The following is a 22139-nucleotide window of genomic DNA, read 5'->3' on the forward strand; positions in this document are numbered from 1 at the left end:
CAGGGGAGCAAAATCTTCCACTGAGTGAAAGGCTTCCGAGGACGTGAATGTAGGCGGTACACATCCCAGGCCATGTGAGGGGACACTGCTGGTCTCAGAAACTGGATCACTCTAAACCATGCTCAGCTGCCAGCTTTATTCAATCCCTAAATGTGGGTCCAGAGTGCTTCCCTCTACAAAACATCAGATCCTGGTAGAAACTGCTGAACAAAAACTAAGCAGCAGCAGCAGCTGCAGACTCCAGGTGAGGAGGTGGCGCCGTCACCCCAACACCAACGGGGGACTCAGGAGGCCCCCGCTCCCCTGCAGCGGCTTGACTGGTGCCCCTGCTTTGAAGCATAACACTGCCTCTTGGAGGGAATCCCAAAGACACTGACTTTCAGGACAGGGTCACCAGGGCCTTTCAACATGCCTTTTGGAATGATTTTCTAGCAAAAGCATAAACAGGAGAAACCACCATTCTGTTGTCCCCCCGACTCCAGAAGCAGAAAGGCCTGCAGCATGTTCTCTGCACCTCCCAGCTTCTAGCTGTGCAAGGCACCACCGGTCCAGGACGAAGGGCTCTCCGAAGGTGGGGGAGCAGCTCCCCTGGGCTCTCAGAAGCCCATGCGGGGCTTCTTCCGGTGTCGTTGAGAGCCGGAGAGGACGGGTGTCTGTTGCCTGGAGGGGGTGGCCTGGAAGCTGGAGGTCTGGGAAGACGGGAGAGCCGCACCTCTCGGGGGGTTCCTTCGTGGTGGCAGCTGGGTCGCACTACCCTGGAGGGTCTGCTGCCAGGAGGGCGTGGCAGTCTGGGAGAGGGATGAGGAGACCTCTCCTGGGGCATCCCCTTGGACTGGCAGCTTGGCCATATAGTCCCGGAGGGTCTGCTGCCGCTCTGAGGGGACACCCTGAGCCCACAGCTCCTGAGTCAACTCCTGGGAGGGTGGGGTCACCAGGGGTTGTGGCCTGGCCTCAGATGACGTCCGGTCTGGGCTGTGAGGGGGGCTGGTGGCATCTGAGAGGTCCAGGCGGCCACTGAGTGAGGAGAAAGTATTGGACAGCTGAGTCCGGCGCTTGTGCCGCTTAGGTGGTTTTCTGGGCCCGGAGCTCCTGCCCTGCTGCTTCTCCCACCAGGCAGCCACCTGGCCTTCCCAGGCTGCTTCCAAACGTGCACTAAGCTCATTCTCAGGGCCTGGCTCAGGGGCGGGGGGCGGCTCCGCAGAGGGGAGTGAGCCCAGGTCCCTCTGCTGTAGCAACCGTCCTTCAGCCATGGCTGCTCGGAGACCCTCCGGCACTTTCTGCTCTACCTTGCTTGGTTCCACCTGGGTGAGCAGACAGCGGTTGGAAAAGGTGGGTGCTGCCCACACAGGCGGAGTCGTGGGTACCTCCAGCAGGGTCTTTAGCCACCGGCTGCAGCAGGCAGTGGCTTGGGGAGTCCAGGAAGCTGTGGGTGCACGGGAGTGATGCCTGGGTTCTGCCTGGAGGCGGAGGCGCTGGTAGAAAACATCCCCAGCCGCAGAGAGTTGGAAGAGTGACAGGACTGGCTCGGAAGCCGAGGACGGGATGGTGGCGGCCAGGCCTGGAGACAGGAGGGACAGTGACGCCAGGGCCTGGGGCGGGTGAAGCCCCCCCCGGGGCAAAGCCCCCCCGGACCCGTTCCCCACCCTGGCGCACCTATGGTTGGTGCTTTCAGACGCTCCTGCAGCCGCCACTGACTCCTGGGCTCCAGCAGGGGGAATGCGGAGAGGGAGTCGCTACTGGAAGGGAGAGACTGGGGGGGCCCCGCCAGCCGGGGTACAGACGCCCCCTCTCCTGGAGGAAGGACACATGGCTGAGGCCCTGCCCACCCTCCCACACACTTGCCACCTGTGCCCCGAGCCTTACCTGCGAGGTGCAGCAGCTGCAGGTGCCCGCCCTGGCCCCCCAGGAGCAGTGGCTGTGGGTGCCCGGGGCGCGGTGGCGGCTGCAGCTGGGCCCACAGAGGAGCAGAGGGGAGGCCGTGGTCCCACTTCAGCATGGGCACCAGGGGGAGGCGCTCGTCCACCAGGTAGAGCGAGAACTGGAGACCCATAGGAGACAAGACATGGGGGCGGGGTGTGACCCAGGGGGGCCATGACCGAGGAGGGGAAGGATGTAATGGGAGAGGTAGGGGGACAGGATGGGTGGGGGGGACGTGATGGGGAGGTGGGGGGATGGGATGGTGAGGAGAATGTGATAGAGATGTGGGGGGGCAAGGCTAGATGAAGGGCTACAGTGGGGGTGAGTGGGGTTTCGTAGGGGTAGGCTATGACCCAGGGGGGCTGTGACCGAGGTGGGAGGTGGGGGGAGATGGTGATGGAAGGGGGCGTGACCAAGGCACAAGGAAAGTGTCTGATGGGACAAGCTGCTCTGCGTGGCCTTCACAGGGCCCTGTGTGGCTCCCAAGAGGAGTTCAAGTCCCAGAGCTGTCCCAGCACTGCAACCACCCTCACATCTGTCCTGTCCTGTGTAGGCACCCCACAGGAGCCACTGCCCTGGTGCATTGCTCGGAGCGGCCCTCAGGAGAGGCGCAGAGCAGTCTTGTCATACAGAGACCACCTGGCCTTCCCCAAACCCGCCCAACCCCGGAACCTGTGCTTGACACACACAGGCTAACACCCCAGGGCTCAGGGGGATGGGAGGCAGACCCTCAGACCTCTTCTTTTCCTGAACACACAGGGAAACTGCCCCACTTTGCACACATGCTCCCCTGACACCCCATGTCTCAGCTGTCCCATCTGACGCAGCGCACAGGGAAAGGAGGGAGAAGGCACCACTCACCTGGGTACAGATGAGATGGACCGTGGGAAGCAGAGGCTCAGGGCCGCACTTCCCCAGGTACTGGGTCAGCAGGACACGTTCCCCTTTCTGGCATGATGCTTCTGCTCCCCCACGGAATAGCAGCAGGCCACATCCGGGTGGGCCCTGGGGGAGAAACCTAGGTCAGCCCTCCCACAGCCCGGAGCTATGGCAGGATCCCTGTCTCCCCTGACCAGGCCCTCCCCCATGCATCTGCTCTGTCCCACTGCTAGGCCTGTAATGGTACCCTCTGCTCACCTTAGTGTCAATCATTTTCACTCCCGTGCGGTCACCCACGGTCAGCACCCGGGGATGAGCAGTGAAGTCTGCCCAACGCCAGGGAGAGGGGTCCCAGAACACAAGGGTCTCAGGGTCCTTGTAGACTTGCTGCAGCCTTGGGGAGACAGGCCAGTCATGGGTGAGGAGATGGGCTGATGTTGGTGGGGGGGCCGTGGGGGACACAAGGATGACCTGACCCAGCATGCAGGACATGCTGTACAGGGAGCACGGGCTGTGGTTCTAGGGTAGCTGTTTACAGCGGTGGAGGATTTTCACAGGTAAGGGACATTACCCATCCTGGGGAGTCCACAGACAGACGGCTCCAGAACGGCTGCAGACAGCCAGCTCCCCAGGCAGGTGAGGGCTGCAGGGCACAAGCAGGGTCAGCTGACCTGCCCCTTACCCACACCCATCTCCGTGCAGACCAGCCCGACTGAGCCCCTCACCTGAGGCTGATCCCTGTGGCCCCCTTCCCGACCTGCAGCACCTGGAGAGGGGCGGGGTGTCCCTGCTTACTGACCTTCCACAGGGCACAGTGGTAGTCAGAGCGGACAGCCAGCAGGGCTGAGGGATAGAGAGAGGCAGGGCCAGTTAGGCGGCAGACCAGTCAGGGACGGAGGCAGAGGGGAGGGAAGTATCCAAGGGACTCACATTCCCCTTGCACAGTGCGGGTCACCACCTGCCGGACAGGTCCTCGAAGCTGGATGTGGCCAGGGTCCCCAAGAGCCTGAGGGTCACCATCTGGGGTCAGATTGACCTCTTGGAAATCTGGCCCTCTGGCTAAGGATAAGCATATGAGCTCTGGTCACTCCCAAGTCCCCCGACATCATGCCATTCTCCTGGACCACGCCAAGAGCACCTCTTCCACCAGAGAGCCTCCTCCACCCCCTCCTGCCCCTGAGAAAGGATACAGAGCTTGTCTAGAGCACCTCCCGCTGGGTAGACCAACTGTCCAACCTGGGGCGTCTTGCCGGGCACCCAGGCCAGAGCGCCCCCCGTGAACGCATCATCCAGAAGCAGCTGCTCCCACCGCATAGCCAGCTCCTCATGCAGCAGCTCTCCCAGAAGGCTGGCCACTGACTTGCCCAGGACAGGGCCCCCAAGGATGGAGAATCGGCGCTGTCGGAAGCTGAGGAAAGCCCAGGGACAGCTGGGAATGAGAGAACAGCAGGAGATCAGGCTGTGGTGGTGAGAGAGAGAACAAGGTCCCATCCCAGGAGAGACCCAACCAGTAGAAGGAATTTTTTTTTTTTTTATCAACTTAGAGTGTCTTCCATTGGGAAATAATTCTTCCCTACTCCCCAGCTGCAATGGCACTCCCATGTCACCTCTGGCCACAGTGATTGGCTCATGGAGGAGCCAAATACCCAGGCCAAGCCAACCACACCCTTCCCAGGACTTCTGCTGCTGCGTCAGGAAAAACACTGGCTTTTTCCTTGAAATCGTAAACCAGCTTCCTGCCACTTAGAAACAATCTGCCCAGGAATTAAGCCAAGCAAATGAGAAAATAAAGAGATACACCCTATTAACAATATTTGAACAGCTAGATGCAGTCACGCCGGCAGTTCATCAATTCCCTCTTCCACTTAGAGCTGGAGTTTGGTATAAGGAACCATGGCTCCTGACCACATGGGGGAGGGGAAACAACTGTGAGGGGAGCCTGGATTGGTGCCCCAGCTGCTTCCACATCACCCCAGCTAGGCCTGCCCAGACCGTCCTTTCTCACTAGCCACTTGCCCCCAGGGCTGGTGTCCACCGAGGTCCTGGAGTAGCCTCTTCACACTGACCACTGTCTTCTTCTTAGAACGACTCTGTGTGGAAAGGCCTTGTCAAGCTCGCACACCCAAGGTTACCCCGACAAGAAGTAGGGAACCCCCTCTCCGGGCTGGACAGGTGTCACTCACCCCTGCTCCCTCCAGTTTGAAATTCTCCAGCATCAGCTTCCCCAGGGGTGCAAAGGCTATGTCCCCATGGTCCCACAGGAACCGACTGAGCTGCAAGGGAGGAGGCCAGGTCACTTGGGAGGGCCCCAGCTGCACAACACCACCCACTATGTGTCTACTCACCTGTTCGGTAACATCCAGCACTGCCTGGGGCTTCCTTCGGAATGAGAAGCCTCCCCGGAAAAGCAGGTCCTGGGCAGTCACCCCAGGGTCCCAGGGATCTGAGGGAAAAGTTGAGGCCAGGAAAGGGGTCTGACTTGAGTGGAAAGGGCCCAGAAGTGGGGCCAGATGTCCCAGATGACAGGAGGTCACCATCAGGGAAGAAGGACTTTGGGTGAGAGGTGGGGGACAGAGTGACATGGGGAACAGCTTGGAAGGGAGCCCCAGGGACCAAGATGCTTACCAGGACCAGGAGGCAGCAAAGGAAGAGGCCCCGGGGTCTCTGACTCCCAGAGTAGGCCCGTGGCCAAGCGCGGCACCCCGTTCTGAAGAAACACAGACAGAAACATAGTGAACATATAGTCCTAGGCCAGGCGCAGGCATGTGTCTTTTTTAAATTATTTATTTCTTAAAGATTTTTGTTTACATTCATTCAATCATAAGAGACACACAGAGAGAGGCAGAGACACAGGCAGAGGGATAAACAGGCTCCATGCAGGGAGCCTGACACGGGACTCGATCCCGGGTCTCGAGGATCACACCCTGGGCTGAAGGTGGCACTAGACTGCTGAGCCACCCAGGCTGCCCTTTATTTTTAAATTTTTATCTTAAGTAGGCTCCACATATAATGTGGGGCTTGAACTCATGACCCTGAGATCAAGAGTTATATGCTAATACCACTGAGCCAGCCAGGTATCTCACGATTTACTTTTAATCTGTAAGAATGTATCTTATCAACTCATTGGTACAAGTCATGCCACTTTGAAGCACTAGAGGCAAGGGGAGGCTCACCCCAGGAAACAGCTGGTTAAGAGGAGGGCTGGGAGCCTGGGACTAGTCCCGGCTTCCAACCTGCAGGCCCCGCCCCATGCCATCACCGGCTGCCCCAAGTGCCGCCTGATTCTCCCTTCTATTCAGGAGACCTGACTTACTCAGGGCACCCAAAGGCCACTCCACTCCCCAGTGCGGGGCTGGCCTAAGATAACTCAGCCTCAAAACTTGCAATCACTGGCAAGCTGGGCTCCCAGAGGGGACCAATTGGACATTAAGCCCTTCCTTGTCGGGGGACCCCACCTCACCCCTGGCATAATCCCAAGCCTGTCTCCAAGTGGGAGCCAGATGGTTTAGGCTTCCAGGGAAAGCACCTTGTCCTTCCTGTCCCAGGAGGCCTCTCCTCCCCTCCCATACCCTGCCTTCTCTCCCGGCTTCATGCCTATTGCGCTATTTGAGCATCCTCTGGGTTTCACGCAGAGCTCTTATCACACAGGGTGAGGATTTTATCCTTTGGTCACTTGTCTCATGGGACCTAACCCTAAGTTCCACAGTGCAGGGGATGCCTCCGACATAGTCACCCTGGATTCCCAGGCCTAAAAAGGCCCCCTGTACACTGTAGGGGCTGATCAGTGAGCATCTGCTGAGCAGAGGCAGGAAAGGAAGACTGAAGGAGAGGTGCTCCTGTGCTCAGGAAACTTTCTGCAGAGAGCAGGGTATCCCCTGCAAATGCAAGTGGCTCAACCTATGTCTTGGCATAGTGCCTATGTCACCCCACCCTGGCTCCTGATAATGGGTGTGAGTGCTGGAGAGGAGGGCCGGTGAAGGGGCCCTGCCAAGGCTCTCTGTGCCGTCCTCACCTGAGAGTTCTCGGGCAGGGTCAGTGCGTCTCTCCAGCTACACATGAAGGACATGTCAGGGACATTACTCAGACCAAGGGGACCAGTCATAAACAGTGTGGGGTGGAGAGAGCTAGGGAAATCCATCCTGGAAAACAAGAAGCACACGTCATGCCTTCGTAGAGACAAGAATCTGATCATGCCCTCCAGGGTTCCTGGGAGAATGACAAATACCCTAACAAGAGCATATTTCATTTCAGGAGGTAGATAATAAGCAACAAATAAATATGCAGCTTACTACCAGATATGAACAAGTGCTATATTAATGTCCATGAGGCACGGGATGGTGATGGACAATGGCAGCCAGGGAAAGCCTTGCTCATTAGGGAGCATTTGAAGCCTGAACCCAATGAGGAACAGAACCATGCAGATGACTGAGAGGTGGCTTCCTGGAAGAGTGAATGGCAAGTGCAAAAATCCTGGGGCAGGAAAGTATGTGAAAAACAGCTAGGAGGCCACAGAATGAACAAGGTGGAGAATGGGAGGGGAAGAAGTCAGCCAGGCAGCAATGGGTCAGCTTCCTAGCTCTCCTGTGTTATAATCACACATTGTAGACTATGCACCCTACACCCCAGGCTGCATTCCCAAGACCAACTCAAGTTCCCCCAAAGCCAGGACAGAATCTTATTCATAGGTCTTCCCACTGTCAAGTACGGTACTTTGCAGAAAATACAATTGACCTTGCGCTGAATAATAATAAGTTTATGTCAAAGGGGAAAAAAATTTAAAAATAAATTTATGTCAAAGGATTTTGCCAAATGCCAATTGCTCTAGAAAAATAAGCAGCCATACCATCCCTTTTATTTTTTTTAAAGATTTATTTATTCATGAAAGACAGAGAGAGAGAGAGAGAGAGAGAGGGAGGCAGAGACACAGGCAGAGGGAGAAGCAGGCCCCACGCAGGGAGCCCGACGTGGGACTTGGTCCCGGGTCTCCAGGGTCACGCCCTGGGCCGAAGGCGACGCTAAACCGCTGAGCCACCCGGGCTGCCCTCCCTTTTGTTTTATTAACCACAAGAATAACAGTTCGCTTTACTGAACACAGGCACCTGCCAGGCTCGGGCTACATGTCCATTCTCCTGGTGCCCCATCTTGGGGTTCAGGAGACTGAGGCTCAGCCAAGACAGCAAGCACCCCAGGGCCACCAAGCGTGAGCCCCCGTGCCATTCCCGGTCCAAGTGCTGAACCCGTCTGCCCTCCCGCATCCACAGCAGACACGAGCTTTCGTCTCGGTCCACAAAAATCTTCCCCCGCGCTCTTCGCTGGTCCAGAGCGCCCGCCACGCCGTCAGGGCTGCTGAACCCTCCCCAAACGGACGAGCAAGCGCGCGCGGCCCGGCGCGGCAGCCTCCCCGTCGCGCGGTCTCGGCCTGGCCTGGCCTGGCGGGCGGGCCTGCCCTCCGCTCTGCTCGCAGACTCGGGGCTCTCCTCCCGGGGCAGGGTCGCAGCCGACGGTGGTGGTCGAGTTGGTGGTGCCGCGCTCCCGCCCTCACGCGCCGTGCTCCGGCAGAGCAGCAGAGGGCGGCAGCACGCATCAGGGGAGCGCTCGGAGGAGCCTCGGGCAAGACGCCGGGCCGGTGGGCAGGGCCGAGCGCCACCCTCGCGGCGGAGGCCGCGTCCCTCCCGCCCCCCGGCTGCGCTCCCCGCCTCGAGGAAGCCAGCGCCCTCCCCCCGCTCGGCGGGCAGCAAGCCTCGGCCCAGCTCCCGCACCCTCGCCCAGGGCCCGCGCTGCCACGTGTGCCAGGGCCGGCGAGGCCGACACCCTCGTGCTGGGACCTGCTCCGGGGCCGCCGCGGGGCCTCGCTCTGTGCTCCCGCGGCCCGCAGACAGCGAGGGAACAGGCGCAGCAGCGAGCGCCCCCGGGACCCGGGACCCGGGACCTCGGACGGCGGCGGGGCGGGGCGGGGGGGGTCTCCGGGCTTGGCCTCCGCGCCGACCGCTGCCGCCACGCTCCGCCCCTGCGCGGCCCCGCCCCGGGGGAGGGGAGCCGACCACCCAGTCGCACAGCGTGGGGGCCGCGGACGCGCGCGCAGGCCCAGCCCGGAGACCCCCCCGCCGTCCCGGCGGCGCGCGCTCTTACGTGGCCCGGGCCCGCTGCGCTCCTCGGGGACCTGCACCTCGCCGCGCCCGCGAGCCGCGAAGGAGCCCGCGATGGGACGGCGCCTCCGCCGCAATTAACGGTCTTCCGGGCCGTGCCGGAAGTGCTCCCTCCAAAGCAGGAAGTCCCGCCTCCCAGCCCGGCCTCCTCGGGCTCCCTAGAGCGCCACCGCCCGGGTGGAGGGGGAATGGGCGTGGAGGCGGCGCCCTGGTCGGTGAAGTATACAGTCTCAAGGGCCCATAGTGAAGGCCAGTTTGACGCGGGTTCGAATCCCATCTCTGTCTAACTTCCTAGATCACAGGCTTCTTATTGAGCGCTTAAAAAAAAAAATTTTTTTTTAATCTATTTACTCATAGGAGACACACACAGAGAGGCAGAGACATAGGCAGAGGGGGAAGCAGGCTCCCTGCGGGGAGGCCGATGCGGGACTCCATCCCAGGACCCCCCAGGACGAGGACCTGAGCCCAAGGCAGACGCTCAACCACGGAGCCACCCAAGCATCCCTTGTAACAAAAGTATTAACTGAATTTATTCCACAAACACGCACTGAGCACCAATATGAGCCAGACACTGTATTAGTGAGTAGAAATCCAGTTAATTGTCCTCATACCCTATGAACCAGTCTTTACAACTAGGGTTACCAGCATCCGTAGAGTGCATGAGGCCCTCCCAGTGGTCAAGCAAGTACAGCTCTAGGCATTGCTTCTCAAATTCTAGCTTGCATCGCATCACCTGAACAGGGTGTAACATAGGTTTTGGGTGCGGTGGGACCTGATAATTTGATCTAAATTCCCAGGTGATACTGATTGTGCTTCCTGGGGCGCACACTTTAAGAACCACTGTGCAATCATAAATCTTACCATTATCTTAACCCAATACCTCTCAAAGTTGAGCGTACAACAGAATCTGGAGGGCTTGTTACACCAGTTTGCTGGGCCCCACTCCCAGAGTTTCCAGTTCAGGAGGTCTGGGATGTGACTCAAGAATTTGGCATTTCCAATGAGTTCCCAGGTGATACTGATGCTACTTGCTGGTCCAGGCACCATGCTTTGAGACAATTGTTTTTTAAAAATCCATTTCCAAATTCTCAGCTTCCATCTATACAGTTTTTATCTGGGAGGTGCTTGAGATAAGAGAGTTGTCCTTCCACATTTTCTTTCTTCCACACTGTGGAGTATTGCCAGAGTTGGGTGCTGAACAAAAAGCAGAGTTCCCACAGACTAATAAAAGTGGGTTCAGTAAGAAATAGTGATGGAAGGACACAAAAGGAAGACTTTTGGGAGCTGACCATACTATGTTCATGCCAGTGCTAGTTACATGGATGCATTCAGGGTGTGAAAATTCATCAAATGATCTGTGCAATCTTCTGTACCTATGGTGTACAGCATTAAAGCAGCATTTAAAAAAAAGAAAATGTGATGCTTTATCACTTTGAAATTTCAACTCTAGGTTAGGCTGCATGACTTCTCAGCTGTCTTAGAAACAGAATGCATGGGCATCCCAGGGGGCTCAGCAGTTTAGGACCGCCTTCAGCCCAGGGCGTGATCCTGGAGACCCGGGATCGAGTCCCAAGTCGGGATCCCTGTATGGCGCCTGCTTCTCCCTCTGCCTGTGTCTCTGTCTCTCTTTGTATATCTCATAATAAATAAAATCTTTTAAAAAAATGCAGATGGCACTTTATGAGGGCAGGAATTCTTTTTTTTTTAATTTTTATTTATTTATGATAGTCACACACAGAGAGAGAGAGAGAGAGAGGCAGAGACACAGGCAGAGGGAGAAGCAGGCTCCATGCACCGGGAGCCTGACATGGGACTCGATTCCGGGTCTCCAGGATTGCGCCCTGGGCCAAAGGCAGGCACCAAACCGCTGAGCCACCCAGGAATCCCCCGAGGGCAGGAATTCTTCCTGGTTGGTCACTCCTGCACCTGAAACACCTGGGAGTGGATGCTTGGTGAGTACTTGAATCAATGGAAGGGGACATGAAATGAGATGTCCTTCTGAGAAAATGTCAACACGTTTACTAAAACTGAAAAAAAATAAAGTCAGACTGTTTCGGACAGGTAGTGATTCTGTTTTAGCTGATAGGTTTGATTAGGAGGGTAGGCTTTGCCAATAAGATTATTTGGAGGTGTATTTCATAAGTGGAATAGGTGAAGGTTGCATCTCCATGATTTTGGTGGAAACATTGGAAAGATGATTATAATATACAATAAGAAATTGCTGCTTTTGTAAATATTTAAACTTGCGATCAAAAAATCGAAGATGTATAGTTTTTCAAAATTGTTCTAAGGGTATATATATGCAAAAAAATTATGAAGACCATTATATGAGTTTCCCATTACTGCCGTAACAGATTGCCACAAACTTAGTGGCTTAAGATAGCATAATATTGGGGGTGTTTGGGTGGCTCAGTCAGTTGGATATCAGAGTCTTGGTTTCAGCTCAGGTCATGGTCTCAAGGTCCTGGGATGGAGCACTATGTTAGGCTCCACACAGTGGGGAGCCGGCTTGAGATTCTCTCCCTCTCCCTCTGCCCACCCCTCCCTCTAAAATAAATAGATAAATCTTAAAAAAAAAAAAAAGACAACAGAACACTGTACAGGTTTAGAGATCAGAAGTCTGAAATGGGTCTCACTGAGCAAAAACCAGGGTTTTAGCAGAGCTGTATTCCTTTCTGGAGGCTCTAGGGGAGAATCGGGGTTCTTGCCTTTTCTGTCTTCTGGAAGCTGCCTGTGTTCCTTGGCTCATGGCCCCCTTCCATCTTTACAGCCAGCAACGGTGATGCCAACATTCTGATTCTGCCTCTGTCTCCCTATTCCCTATTTAAGGACCCTGGTGATCGATTACCCTAACACTAGCTCCCTTAAAAAAAAAAAAAAAAAAAAAAAAGAGGGCAGCGGTTTAGCACCGCCTTCGGCCCAGGGTGTGGCCCTGAAGACCCAGGATCGAGTCTCACGGGCTCCCTGCATGGAGCCTGCTTCTCCCTCTGCCTGTGTCTGTGCCTCTCTCTCTCTCTCTCTCTCTCTCTCTCTCTGTCATGAATAAATAAAATCTTTAAAAAAACGAAAAGGCACCAGTGCAGCTCACCAAATCTTTACATGTGCAATACCCCCATAACCAGCACCCAGATCAAGATAAAGAATGCTTCTGGCACTCAAGAGAATTCCCCAGTGCTACTTCCCAGTCAATATCCCCTTCAAGAAGTAATCATGACTTTGACTTTTATCACTATAGATTAATTTTGCCAATCCAACAGATTTATATCAATACACTCATGTTGAATGTGATCACTTTAGTCTGGCTCCTTTCACTAGACATGCCTAGGAGACTCACTCATTTCATGCATGTGACAGTAGTTTCTTATTACTGAGTTATAGTTCATTGTTGAATAGTTCCCCATTTGTCCATGCAATTCCTTATGGGGGATGTTTCTTTTTTTTTTAATTTTATTTATTTATGATAGTCACACACACAGAAAAAGAGAGAGAGAGAGAGGCAGAGACATAGGCAGAGGGAGAAGCAGGCAAGCAGGCTCCATGCACCGGGAGCCCGACGTGGGATTCGATCCCGGGTCTCCAGGATCACCCCTGGGCCAAAGGCAGGCGCCGAACCGTTGCGCCACCCAGGGATCCCGGGATGTTTCTTTTTAAATTTTTATTTATTTATGATAGTCACACAGAGAGAGAGGCAGAGACACAGGCAGAGGAGAAGCAGGCTCCATGCACCGGGAGCCCAACGTGGGATTCGATCCCGGGTCTCCAGGATCGCGCCCTGGGCCAAAGGCCTGCCGCGCCACCCAGGGATCCCATGGGGGATGTTTCTGAGCCTGAAACCCTATTCATGTTTTTGTGGTTGTCTGTAGCCATCATTTCATTTCTGAGCGTCTGCTGTGATGACCCTTCTATCCACTATGCCTACTTCCACTCTCTGAACTATACCCCAAAACCAGAATTCTACTTCCTGATATCATCCCTTAAAACATTTGAGAGGGTGAATCTACCCTGCCCTGCTCTTCCCAGGTCAAACCAGATTGCTGGTTCCACTGATTGGTCCCCATGTGCCCCAGCATCCACACTACCTGGTTAGCATCATCAGACCCAAAGGTGACTATCACTAGCAGCAGCAACCATAGTGACAAATCTTACAGACTGTGTACTAAGAAACTGATCATATCTTCCTGTTTCTTGACTCCTGTAGGACTCAGTTAAAGGTGTGGCCTCTTAAAACAATTGTGTATTGCACCTGACTTAATCTTGCTTTTGATATTTTTCCTTCATTCCTAGTCCCTCATCTTAAAGAACTGCTGTCTTATGGTAATTTTTAAAAAGATTCATTTGAGGGAGGGAAGGAGAGAGAGAGAGAGAGAGAGAGAGAGAGAGAGAAAATGAGCGGGGGAAAGGGCAAAGGGAGAGGGAGAAGCAGACTTCCCGCTAGGCAGGGAGCCCAACATGGGGCTCCATCCCAGCACCCCAGGATCATGACCTGAGCTGAAGGCAAATGCTTCACCAACTGAGCCATCCAGGTGTCCCTGTCTTGTGGTATTTTTATAAGACAGCTTAAAATCCCTTCTGAAAACAACAGGGGACAGGGGCGGGGGTGGTGCCAAATGGTTAATTTTTGCTAGAAGCTTCAGAAAGGCCTGCAGTACACAGTTTGTATTTTAAAAAATTTTTTTTAATAAAAGATGTATTCATTCATTCATTCATTCATTCGAGACACAGGCAGAAGGAGAAGCAGGCTCCCGGCAGGGTGCCCCATGTGGGACTCCATCTGGGGCCCAGGATCGCGCCCTGAGCCAAAGGCAGACGCTTAACCGCTGAGCCACCGAGGCGTCCCAGTACAGTTTTTAAATGTAGATCCTAACGATGCTGTGGGGCTGCCTCAACTGAGAACATCTACATTTATCCGCTAAAGGAAGACATTGACACCCACCCCCAAGCTTAGCGGTTGGGGGTGGTCTGGTGTGATGGGTGCCGTTCAGGGCATCCAGGGGCGGGAGCAAGGGGGAGGCTCTAGACCTGCACCCCTAGACCCCTTCCCAGGTTTCCCCTTGCAGGACCACCTCAGGCTGGAGAACACAGTGTCGCAGGAGCACCCACATTCCTCGCCTCCCCGCTCCCTGGCCTGAAAGCCCACCGGGGAACGCGCGATTAGCCAGGAGACCGCTCAACCAGGAGACTGGCCTTCCAATTGGCTGGGCATAGCGTCCGACGTAGCTCTGCGGGCTCCCATTGGCCGGCACTGAGGCGGGGGCGGGGCTTGCCTTGCCCTCGAGGCCGGGCCACGTGGTCCTCGGGTGGCGCCCGCCGGACGCGTGTAAAAGCGCACAGGCGGCGTGAGATCCGGCGCGCCGTCCTCCGTCCTCCGTCCTCCGCGGTCCGCGCCTCCGGCCATGGCCTCTCCCGCCGCCCCCGGCCCTGGCGCCGACGACAGTGGGCGCAGGAGGCCCCGTCTGGCGGCGTCGTTGCAAATCAACCCCAGGCGTGGCGGCCCGTGGCGGCTGTCGGGCAGCCTGGGCCAGGACCCCTGGGAGCCTGCGGTGGCCGCCGGCGCGGAGAACGACAAGGGGGGCGGGCAGCCCCAGGCCTCGGCGGCGGGGGACGGTGGGCCCGCGGCAGGGGCCGGGGCCGGGGAGCTGGGGGCAGCCGGGGCACGGGAGGACCCGGGGGCGCGGCTGGGGAGGTCGCCGAGGGTCTCTGTCCCGCCCGCAGGGCCTGCCGGGGACGTCCCGGCGGCGGCCGGGCAGCTGGGCCTGCAGCTCCGGGACCCGCGGCGGGGCCAGGCCGTGGCCATGCTCGCGCAGTACGCCGCCAGTCTGGGCGTGTCGCTCATGTTCCGGGAGGACCAGACGGCAGGTGAGCCCCCCCCCCCCCGGACCTGGGGTCGGAGGGCGCGTGCCCCGGGCCTGAGTGCGAGCCAGGCCACCCGCTGCGAGCCCCAGGGTGCGGGAGCCCCGGCCCCGGCCCCCCGGTAAGGACGAGCTCTCGGCCGCCTGAAGCCTGGAGCCGTCAGCTGCCGGCCCCTCGGCCCGGGTGTACTGTTGGGGCCAATGACATGGACCTGCAGCTGCCCTGCCAACATCGGAGCTCCCCAGCCGGGCCCGCCCCTGGCCGGAGGAAGCGCAGCTCGGTGACCCCGACGCTGCAAGGGGAGGCGCGGGGGACTCGGCCCCCCCCCCCCGCCCCGTGTAAGCCCCCGAACTCTGACTCCCTCACCCAGGACCACCTCGGGTCCTGAATTCACGTTCCCAACCTCAAGGCAGGAGCATTCCCAGTTTCTAAGGAGATGGTAAGAGACTCTGTCCAGCCGTTGGGAGCATTTGTGCAACTGCCCACGAGAATCCTACATGAACAGCTCAAAAAAGGGACCGTATTAAAAATGCACTTGGGACTTGCTTTCATCAGGGATAGTAAGGCCTGGAGATGATTGTCATGACGGGAGAATGAACTACGGATCCCTAGGAGTGTGAGGCACAGCTCGCCAGGCAGGGCCCACAAGGGATAGGACCAGGGTTCCTCAGGAGGCAGAAGAGCCGGGAGAGAAACCCACAGAGCCTTTGTTGGGGTTTTCTCAGGAAGGAATGGTTGAGGTAGGGTCAGTGTGCTGGGTGAGCTTAGGATTGTGTAAGGCAAGGCACTAAGTAGGTTTTGGGGTTATGAGGGTGTCCCCAGTTGCCCAGTACCTGGCCCTGGGGTGACTTAGGGGTTGATGGTCGGAGTATGAGCTCTGAATTGGTTGGTTTTTATAGCAAACTCGTCCGCAGGGACATTGTTGGCTAACTCTAGGAGTTAGCTCGCCCTGGGAGAGGCAGCCTTTCCAGGATCAAAGCCCCCAAACACAGGAGCCCCAAGGGTGCAGAAGATAGGAAGACGGACTCAGTACAGATGATAATAGCTAACATTCTTGAGTTGTGGACAATGGGCCAGGCAACTGTTTGAAGGGCTTTAGGCACATTACTTCATTGAGTTTTCACAACTGTTTCCTAGGGAGGCATCATCCCCACCACTTTACAGATAGGAAGACTGAGGCCAGAGAGGCGGCAGCCGCATTGCACAGTGTGAGCCACTGGGTCATTCTGTTCCTCCCTCTGCTTAGGACACCCCTGCCTGCTGTTACGTGGGTTTTTAGTTAAGTTTGTATTTGATAACATTTTTAAAAAATATTTATTCATGAGAGACACAGAGAGAGGCACAGAGACACAGGCAGAGGGAGAAGCAGGCTCCATGCAGGGAGCCTGATGTGGGACTCTATCCCAGGACCCTGGTATTGTGCCCTGAGCCTGCTCAACCACGGAGCCACCCAGGCGTCCCTATTTGTTAACAGTTTAAAGAGTAGTATTAACTCCTATAGGCTCTTCACTCAGATCCAGTTAGCATTTGTTGCCTCTGCTTGGTGTATATGTCTTTCTCTCTCCTGTTTATTAATATATAAATACATTTCTTTTTCTAAACGAAGTTGATTTATCCCTTAAACGCCACAGTGTATTTCCTAAGAACAGGGATGTTATTTTATACAACCACAGTAAATGCTCAAATTCTGGAAAGTTAACACTGATGTCATGCTTTAGCTAAATACCATTTGCATCTGGGTTTTGCCAGTTGTCCCAATAATAGCCATTCTCCTGCCGGGTATGAGCTGTTCTGTAGCTGTGCATCTCTTTAATCTCCTGTCATATGAAACAGTTGCTCAGCCCACCTTTGTGTGCAGGACGTTGATGGTTTTGGAGAGTAAGGGCTGTTTTTTTTTTTTTTTTTTTTTTTTTTTTTTTTTTTTTTCCCAGAAAGTCCCTCCACCTGGGTTTGTTTATTCCAGACTGGGTTCAGGTTACAATCAAGGGTGGGAGTGCACGTGGTGTCCTTGGCTGCATGTCCTCCAGGAGGCCCGCGATCTGTCTGTCCTACCACTGGCAGTGTTAGCCGGGAGGGGCTCACTTGGGGTGAAGGGCACCCCCAGGGTCTTCACTGTCCTCTCTGTGGTGAATCTGGCACCAGGGACCTCTCTGATGCCGGTGTTCTTCCTGCATCTGCTAGTTGGCATTCTTGATGCCCTTTGAAAGGGAGTAAATCTCAGCGCTAGCGAGGAGTACTGAGATGCAGCCTCCCTTCTCAAAGGGCACTCCTTTTGGGAAATAATTGAGCAGCGAGTACCAGCAAGAACCATGAAACCGAGATAGACTTATGCCCTTTCACCAGGTGAACTCAGCTCCAGGGGCTTCTTCTGCCTCTGGTCTCATAGTCACACCTGAAATGATAGCATTTAGTAGATGAACCTTTCAAACTAGAGAAGAAACAGAGCAGTGTGCCTGGGGGCAGGCTGAGGGGTACAGTGGGCAGCCCTGGACATGGGTCCCGGCACCGCTGGCCACACTCCCTGCCCTTGGTCTGTGCCCGCTATCACATGGGGTCATACAGGCTATCGGGGAGCAGCTTGTCAGGATTCTCTGGGCGACAAGCCCAGCCCCCTGTGCCCGGGGTGGGCAGGAGTTTGCAGCCTCGTCTTCCTGTCAGTCTGATCTTCCTTGCTGCCTGGTGTTCTAGGGACTGTGGCCATAAGCATCTTTCCTCTTTCATCTTTGCCATGAGCATTTTCATCTCGTAACTAATTGGCCATAAGGCAATTTTGCTGTGAAAGATAAAAAACTAGTTGACAGTTTGGTTTCATCAAATTGGTTGATGGATTGGTTTCATTTCTCCGCTGACCCAGAACTCCCATTTTAATATTCTACAAATCTCGGCCCTCATAGAGATCCATACAGAGTTTGAATCCCCGTTACCCGGAGAACTCTGGACTGTCCACATACGGGTGACAATACACCCAAGCGAACAACAGTGTGGACGCTTCCACACACCATCTGGAGCTCCATTACAAATACACAGCCCCGTATTAGGAAACTGATTCCTCTCTTAATGAAGAAAGAAATTCTAGGGAGAAAAGAAAAAGTGTGTTGCCAAGCAAGTAGACAAATCAAGGAAATAAGAACATGTACGACTATGTTGAACGAGAGGCTTTGAAGACAAGACCTTGGGTCCTGCCCACAAAATGAAACCCATTCTTTGTGCGGTACTGACACAAATCCATACTACACATTTTGAATGCATTCAAACATTTTATATTTTGTGGTAGTCTTTTTAATTTTGTTATTCGTTTTTCATGTGTTATGTCCTTTCTAATGAATGCCCCTCTTTTTATTTTTCCTGATTTTCTTTTATAGCAAAATTGCCCTACAGCCAATAGTTTTGGGTTCAAAGTAGGGGTGGGGTCAGGGGGAGGTGGGCTGAGAGGGGCTGTGGCTCTGGTGGGCCCATGACGAGGCTTCTTCAGGGCCTCTCCTCCTACAGACCCCTGCTTCCCCTTCTCCATGTGTGCTGAACTGGATGGGCTGCTCTGCCCCACGGGCAATGCCAGCAGCAAGCCAGAGGCCAGACAGCAGGCAGTGGCAGCAGTCTCTACCCTCCACTACATCCGAAGTCAGCTGGGGAGCCCGGGTAAGGGGGACCAGTGACCCAGCTAGATGCACACATGGGGCTGGCTTGTCGCAGAGCCCATCTGGACATCAGGGCCTCACCCTCAGGGAACTGGGGAGGGGATATGTGAGCTGACCTCTGCCCTAATTCCTTTGAAGCATGCCCACCCTGGGGATTCAGGGACCGCTAGAGGTGCAGCCCAGGAATTTGGGGTTTCTGGAAGATGATCCCCCACACTCCCACTAATGGAACTTCTTGGCTTCCAGAAGGACAAAGGACAGGAGGACAGGCCCTGGTATCCATGGCAACCCACCCCATCTCCCTTCCAGAGTCCTCAGAGACCCCCAGCAAGCCTCCACTTGCCCCTCTGAGTGTAGGTAGGTGCACCCTTGTTACATCCAGCCCTGTGGTGAGGAGGGGTACTGTCTGTGGGGTCCCCTCCTCCACCCTCTCCCCAATCTGCAGAGAACATCCTAACCCATGAGCAGCGCTGTGCGGCTGTGGTCAGCGCCGGCTTTGACCGTCTGGTGGACAAGACCTCACCATACCGGGCCTGTAAAGGGACTGTGGCAGCGGTCATCCTGGAGAGAGGTAGGGCTTGCCCAGCCCTTAATTCAGGAACCCCCCCCCCACACACACACACACACACATACCGTGGGTCCCTGTGCCTTGTGGGCACATCTCTGCCCCCTTCCCTTACAGAGGTCCCAGGTGCCAAGGGCCACGCCAAGGAGATCTATGAGCTGGTGGCTCTGGGCACGGGCAGCAGCAGCTGTGCGGGCTGGCTAGAGTTCTCCGGGCGGCAGCTCCACGACTGCCATGGGCTGGTGGTGGCCCGCAGGGCCCTGCTCAGGTGAGGGGCGGGCGGGGCGGGCACTCGGCTGCAGCCCCGGCAGGGCTCAGGGAATGGGACCCTATGGCCCAGACTCTCCTCCACCTGCCTCCCCCAGGTTCTTGTTCCGCCAGCTCCTGTTGGTGACACAGGGTGGTGCCAAGGGCAAGGAACGGTCAGTACTGGCCCCCCAGCCTGGGCCTGGGCCCCCCTTTGCCCTCAAGCCCCGGATCTTCCTGCATCTCTACGTCAGCAATACCCCCACGGGAGCCGCCCACGATATCTAGTACGTGGGGAGCCCTGGTGGGTCCCTCAGTCTGGCTGGATCGGGAAGGGTGGTATGCGGGGTCAGATGGGTAGTGCTAATGCTTGTGTCCTCTGCCTTTGCTCCCCTGCCTGCCTCTGCAGCCTCCCTCCGTCCACTGAGGGCAGCCTCCTACATAGCCCGCCCTCCCGCCTTCAGGCCCATGTCCGTGGGGAGCTGAAGCCCGTGTGCTATGTGGCGCCTTCGCTCCGTGACACCCATGTGGGCTGCCTCTCCACCAGTGACAAGCTGGCCCGCTGGGCTGTGCTGGGACTGGGTGGCGGGCTGCTTGCCCACTTTCTGCCTCCCCTCTATGCCACCAGCCTTGTCCTGGGTGAGGGCCCTGGGGGCTGAGGTGAGGATGGAAGGGGGGTCTGGGTGGTGTGTGGGAGAGGGTGGCGGTGACTTAGACCTTGTCTGGTGCCTCTGTCCCCACAGCCGACCCCTGCCATGACCCCCCAACTCTGAGCAGGGCCATCCACACCCGGCCCAGCCTAGACAGGGTCCTGGGGCCGTGCCTGCCGCCCCCCTATGCCCGTACCACGCTGCACCTGTTTGCGGGGCCCCCTGTGGCCCCCTTGGATCCTATCCCCAACACCTGCCATAGCCTGAGCCTTAACTGGAGTCTGGGGGACACCGATGTCGAGGTCGTGGATGTGGCCACAGGGCGTGTGAAGGCCGAGTAAGAAAGGCTCATGGGAGGGCTGCTGGTGAGGGGTCCCTGGCTCCCTGCCCATGGGGTAGGTGGGTACATCCAGTCCTAATCCTAGCTCTGTGACCATGGCTGGTGCTTCCATCACCCACCCTGTAACACTTCTGAACCCCCCCCCCCCCGCCGCCCCAGGATTGCTGTGGTGAGAAAGGTGGTGTGAGTGGCAGGGTGTGGGCTGTTAGCTTAGTCTTTAGGCCTTCTGTTTCCATCTTCAGTGCTGGCCTCGGGCCCCCCTCCCGCCTCTGCAAGGCAGCCTTTCTCAGGGCCTTCCGCCAGGTTGCCGGAGTTCTGGGGAAGTCCCGCCTCCTAGCCTTGAAGACCTATGAGGCAGCCAAGGTCAGCACCTTGCCCCCCCCCGCCCCCCCACCAGGCCTGCTTCATCCTGAGCCCCACCAGACCAGCAAGCTCTCACGCTCTCCACCCTCCTCCTGTCCTGTCTTAGGCTGGACCCTACCAGGACGCCCGCAGGCAGCTGTCTCTCCTCCTGGACCAGCAGGGCCTGGGGGCTTGGTCCTCGAAACCACTGGTGGGCAAATTCAGAGGCTGAAGCCCACCTCCTGAGCTGAGCTGGATCCTGCGGGGGGAGGGCCATTTTTGGGGAGAGGCGGGGAGGCTCATGGGAGTGGGAGATGGCACAGGGCAAAGTGGGAGTTGCAGGGAGGGGCCTATATGGTGGTGGTGGGGCTGCTGCACATGTGGACTCAAATAAAGAATGGTTTTGGTGCTTCTAGGCGTCCTTGGCTCTTTTGGGAGGAGGGGGTTGCCTGCAGCCATTTTGTTTAAGGATTCGTGGGTTGGGCCACTCCACTCCAGCAGAGAGGTGTTCAGAGGAGTGGAACAAGATGGGAAGTTTTTCTAGGAGGGTGGGGGTAAGAGTTATTGGCAAAAACAAAACAAACAAACAAAAAAAAAACACCTAGGTTTGAAGCTTTCTGGGGGAAAAGCAAAGTGTCTTTTCATGGAGATACCGTATCTGTCTTTGGGGGGCTGTGGGTGGAGAGGACCCAGGTAGCAGACTCATTGGCTCTGACTGAAAACTCCCTGACTGACCAGTTAGGACTACCTTTTTGGGGAGGTTGAAACTGCGTTAGATTATGTATTAAACCCTGATTTGGGAACTCAGCCTAAGTGACACCATTTAGGGACTGTGATTTTTTTAAAACACAGAATTACTTTATCGTGCCACCAGCCATGGCTTGGGCCTGCCTCCCTGCCTGCGTGTGCTCAGGGGGCGGCCGTGTTGTCTCCTGGGGCTGGGCTGTGGCAGCAGCGTGGGGGCATCCCCCTCTCGGGTGTGATGGGGCTTTGGTGTCCCTTTCTTTCCCAGAGCTCAGACCTGGAAGGAGCGGTAGTGGAGGGTGGCTCCTGCTCTTGGGTCCCACGTGGGCTGGCCAGAGGCCTCAGCTGTGCCGGCCTGCACAGCGAGCTCCACGGGGCTCATCAGCCCTGTGTTGAAGGTGCCAGAGGGCTCAGGCATCATGGTCCCATTTGGGAGAGGAGGCAGACAGCTGCCCTAGTCCCTGTCAGTCAGGTCCTTTGGATTTTTGTGAGTGGGCGGGGCCCAGAGTCCCTCTCACCGGGCTTGAAGATATATGGGGCTAAACATTCACCCCCAATTCATGTCCCCCCCGAGTCTCTCAAAGTGACTTTACCTGGAAGCAGTCTTTGCACACATAATCAAGTTAAAATGAGGTCATAGGGGAATTGGGTGGGCCTTAATCCAGTGCCTGGGGCCCTTGTAAGAAGAGACAGATGTATACAGGGAGGGGCCCATGTGAACACAGAGAGGGCAGTGATGCTGCCACAAGCCAAGGAATGCCAAGGAAGGCAGCCACCACCAGACGCTGGGAGGGAGGCATGGAATGCTTTCCTCCTGAGAGCCTC

The 22139-nt window shown here is 56.3% G+C and overlaps 2 protein-coding genes across 6 annotated transcripts; one reads left to right on the forward strand and one right to left on the reverse strand.

Moving 5' to 3' along the window:
• Window positions 1-121: 121 nt before the first annotated feature.
• On the reverse strand, window positions 122-9046 carry TAF1C (TATA-box binding protein associated factor, RNA polymerase I subunit C). Of its 3 annotated transcripts, XM_077891012.1 has the most exons (15): window positions 8926-9046; window positions 6809-6935; window positions 5422-5503; window positions 5142-5239; window positions 4980-5069; window positions 4813-4886; window positions 3987-4225; window positions 3727-3843; window positions 3522-3639; window positions 3368-3439; window positions 3055-3190; window positions 2779-2922; window positions 1864-2038; window positions 1654-1791; window positions 122-1558 (listed from the first exon to the last, which is right to left on the reverse strand). In XM_077891012.1, exons 2-15 carry the CDS (start codon window positions 6932-6934, stop codon window positions 597-599), a joined length of 2571 nt encoding a protein of 856 aa, XP_077747138.1. In that variant the 5' UTR covers window position 6935; window positions 8926-9046; the 3' UTR covers window positions 122-596. The 3 variants fall into 3 exon arrangements, with proteins under 3 accessions (XP_077747138.1, XP_077747139.1, XP_077747140.1); XM_077891013.1 differs by lacking the exons at window positions 4813-4886; window positions 5422-5503; window positions 6809-6935; window positions 8926-9046 and having other exon boundaries at window positions 5142-5183; XM_077891014.1 differs by lacking the exons at window positions 4980-5069; window positions 5142-5239; window positions 5422-5503; window positions 6809-6935; window positions 8926-9046 and having other exon boundaries at window positions 4802-4826.
• Window positions 9047-14320: 5274 nt separating this feature from the next.
• Window positions 14321-20920, forward strand: ADAD2 (adenosine deaminase domain containing 2). 3 transcript variants are annotated; one of them, XM_077891023.1, is made up of 11 exons: window positions 14321-14546; window positions 14655-14798; window positions 18282-18428; window positions 18674-18784; window positions 18873-18998; window positions 19110-19260; window positions 19358-19525; window positions 19648-19877; window positions 19982-20225; window positions 20450-20591; window positions 20698-20920. In XM_077891023.1, exons 1-11 carry the CDS (start codon window positions 14336-14338, stop codon window positions 20800-20802), a joined length of 1779 nt encoding a protein of 592 aa, XP_077747149.1. In that variant the 5' UTR covers window positions 14321-14335; the 3' UTR covers window positions 20803-20920. The 3 variants fall into 3 exon arrangements, with proteins under 3 accessions (XP_077747149.1, XP_077747151.1, XP_077747150.1); XM_077891025.1 differs by having other exon boundaries at window positions 20471-20591; XM_077891024.1 differs by having other exon boundaries at window positions 18677-18784.
• Window positions 20921-22139: the final 1219 nt, after the last annotated feature.

Source organism: Canis aureus, chromosome 3 (genome assembly GCF_053574225.1).
Source record: "Canis aureus isolate CA01 chromosome 3, VMU_Caureus_v.1.0, whole genome shotgun sequence".
Lineage (NCBI taxonomy): Eukaryota > Metazoa > Chordata > Mammalia > Carnivora > Canidae > Canis > Canis aureus.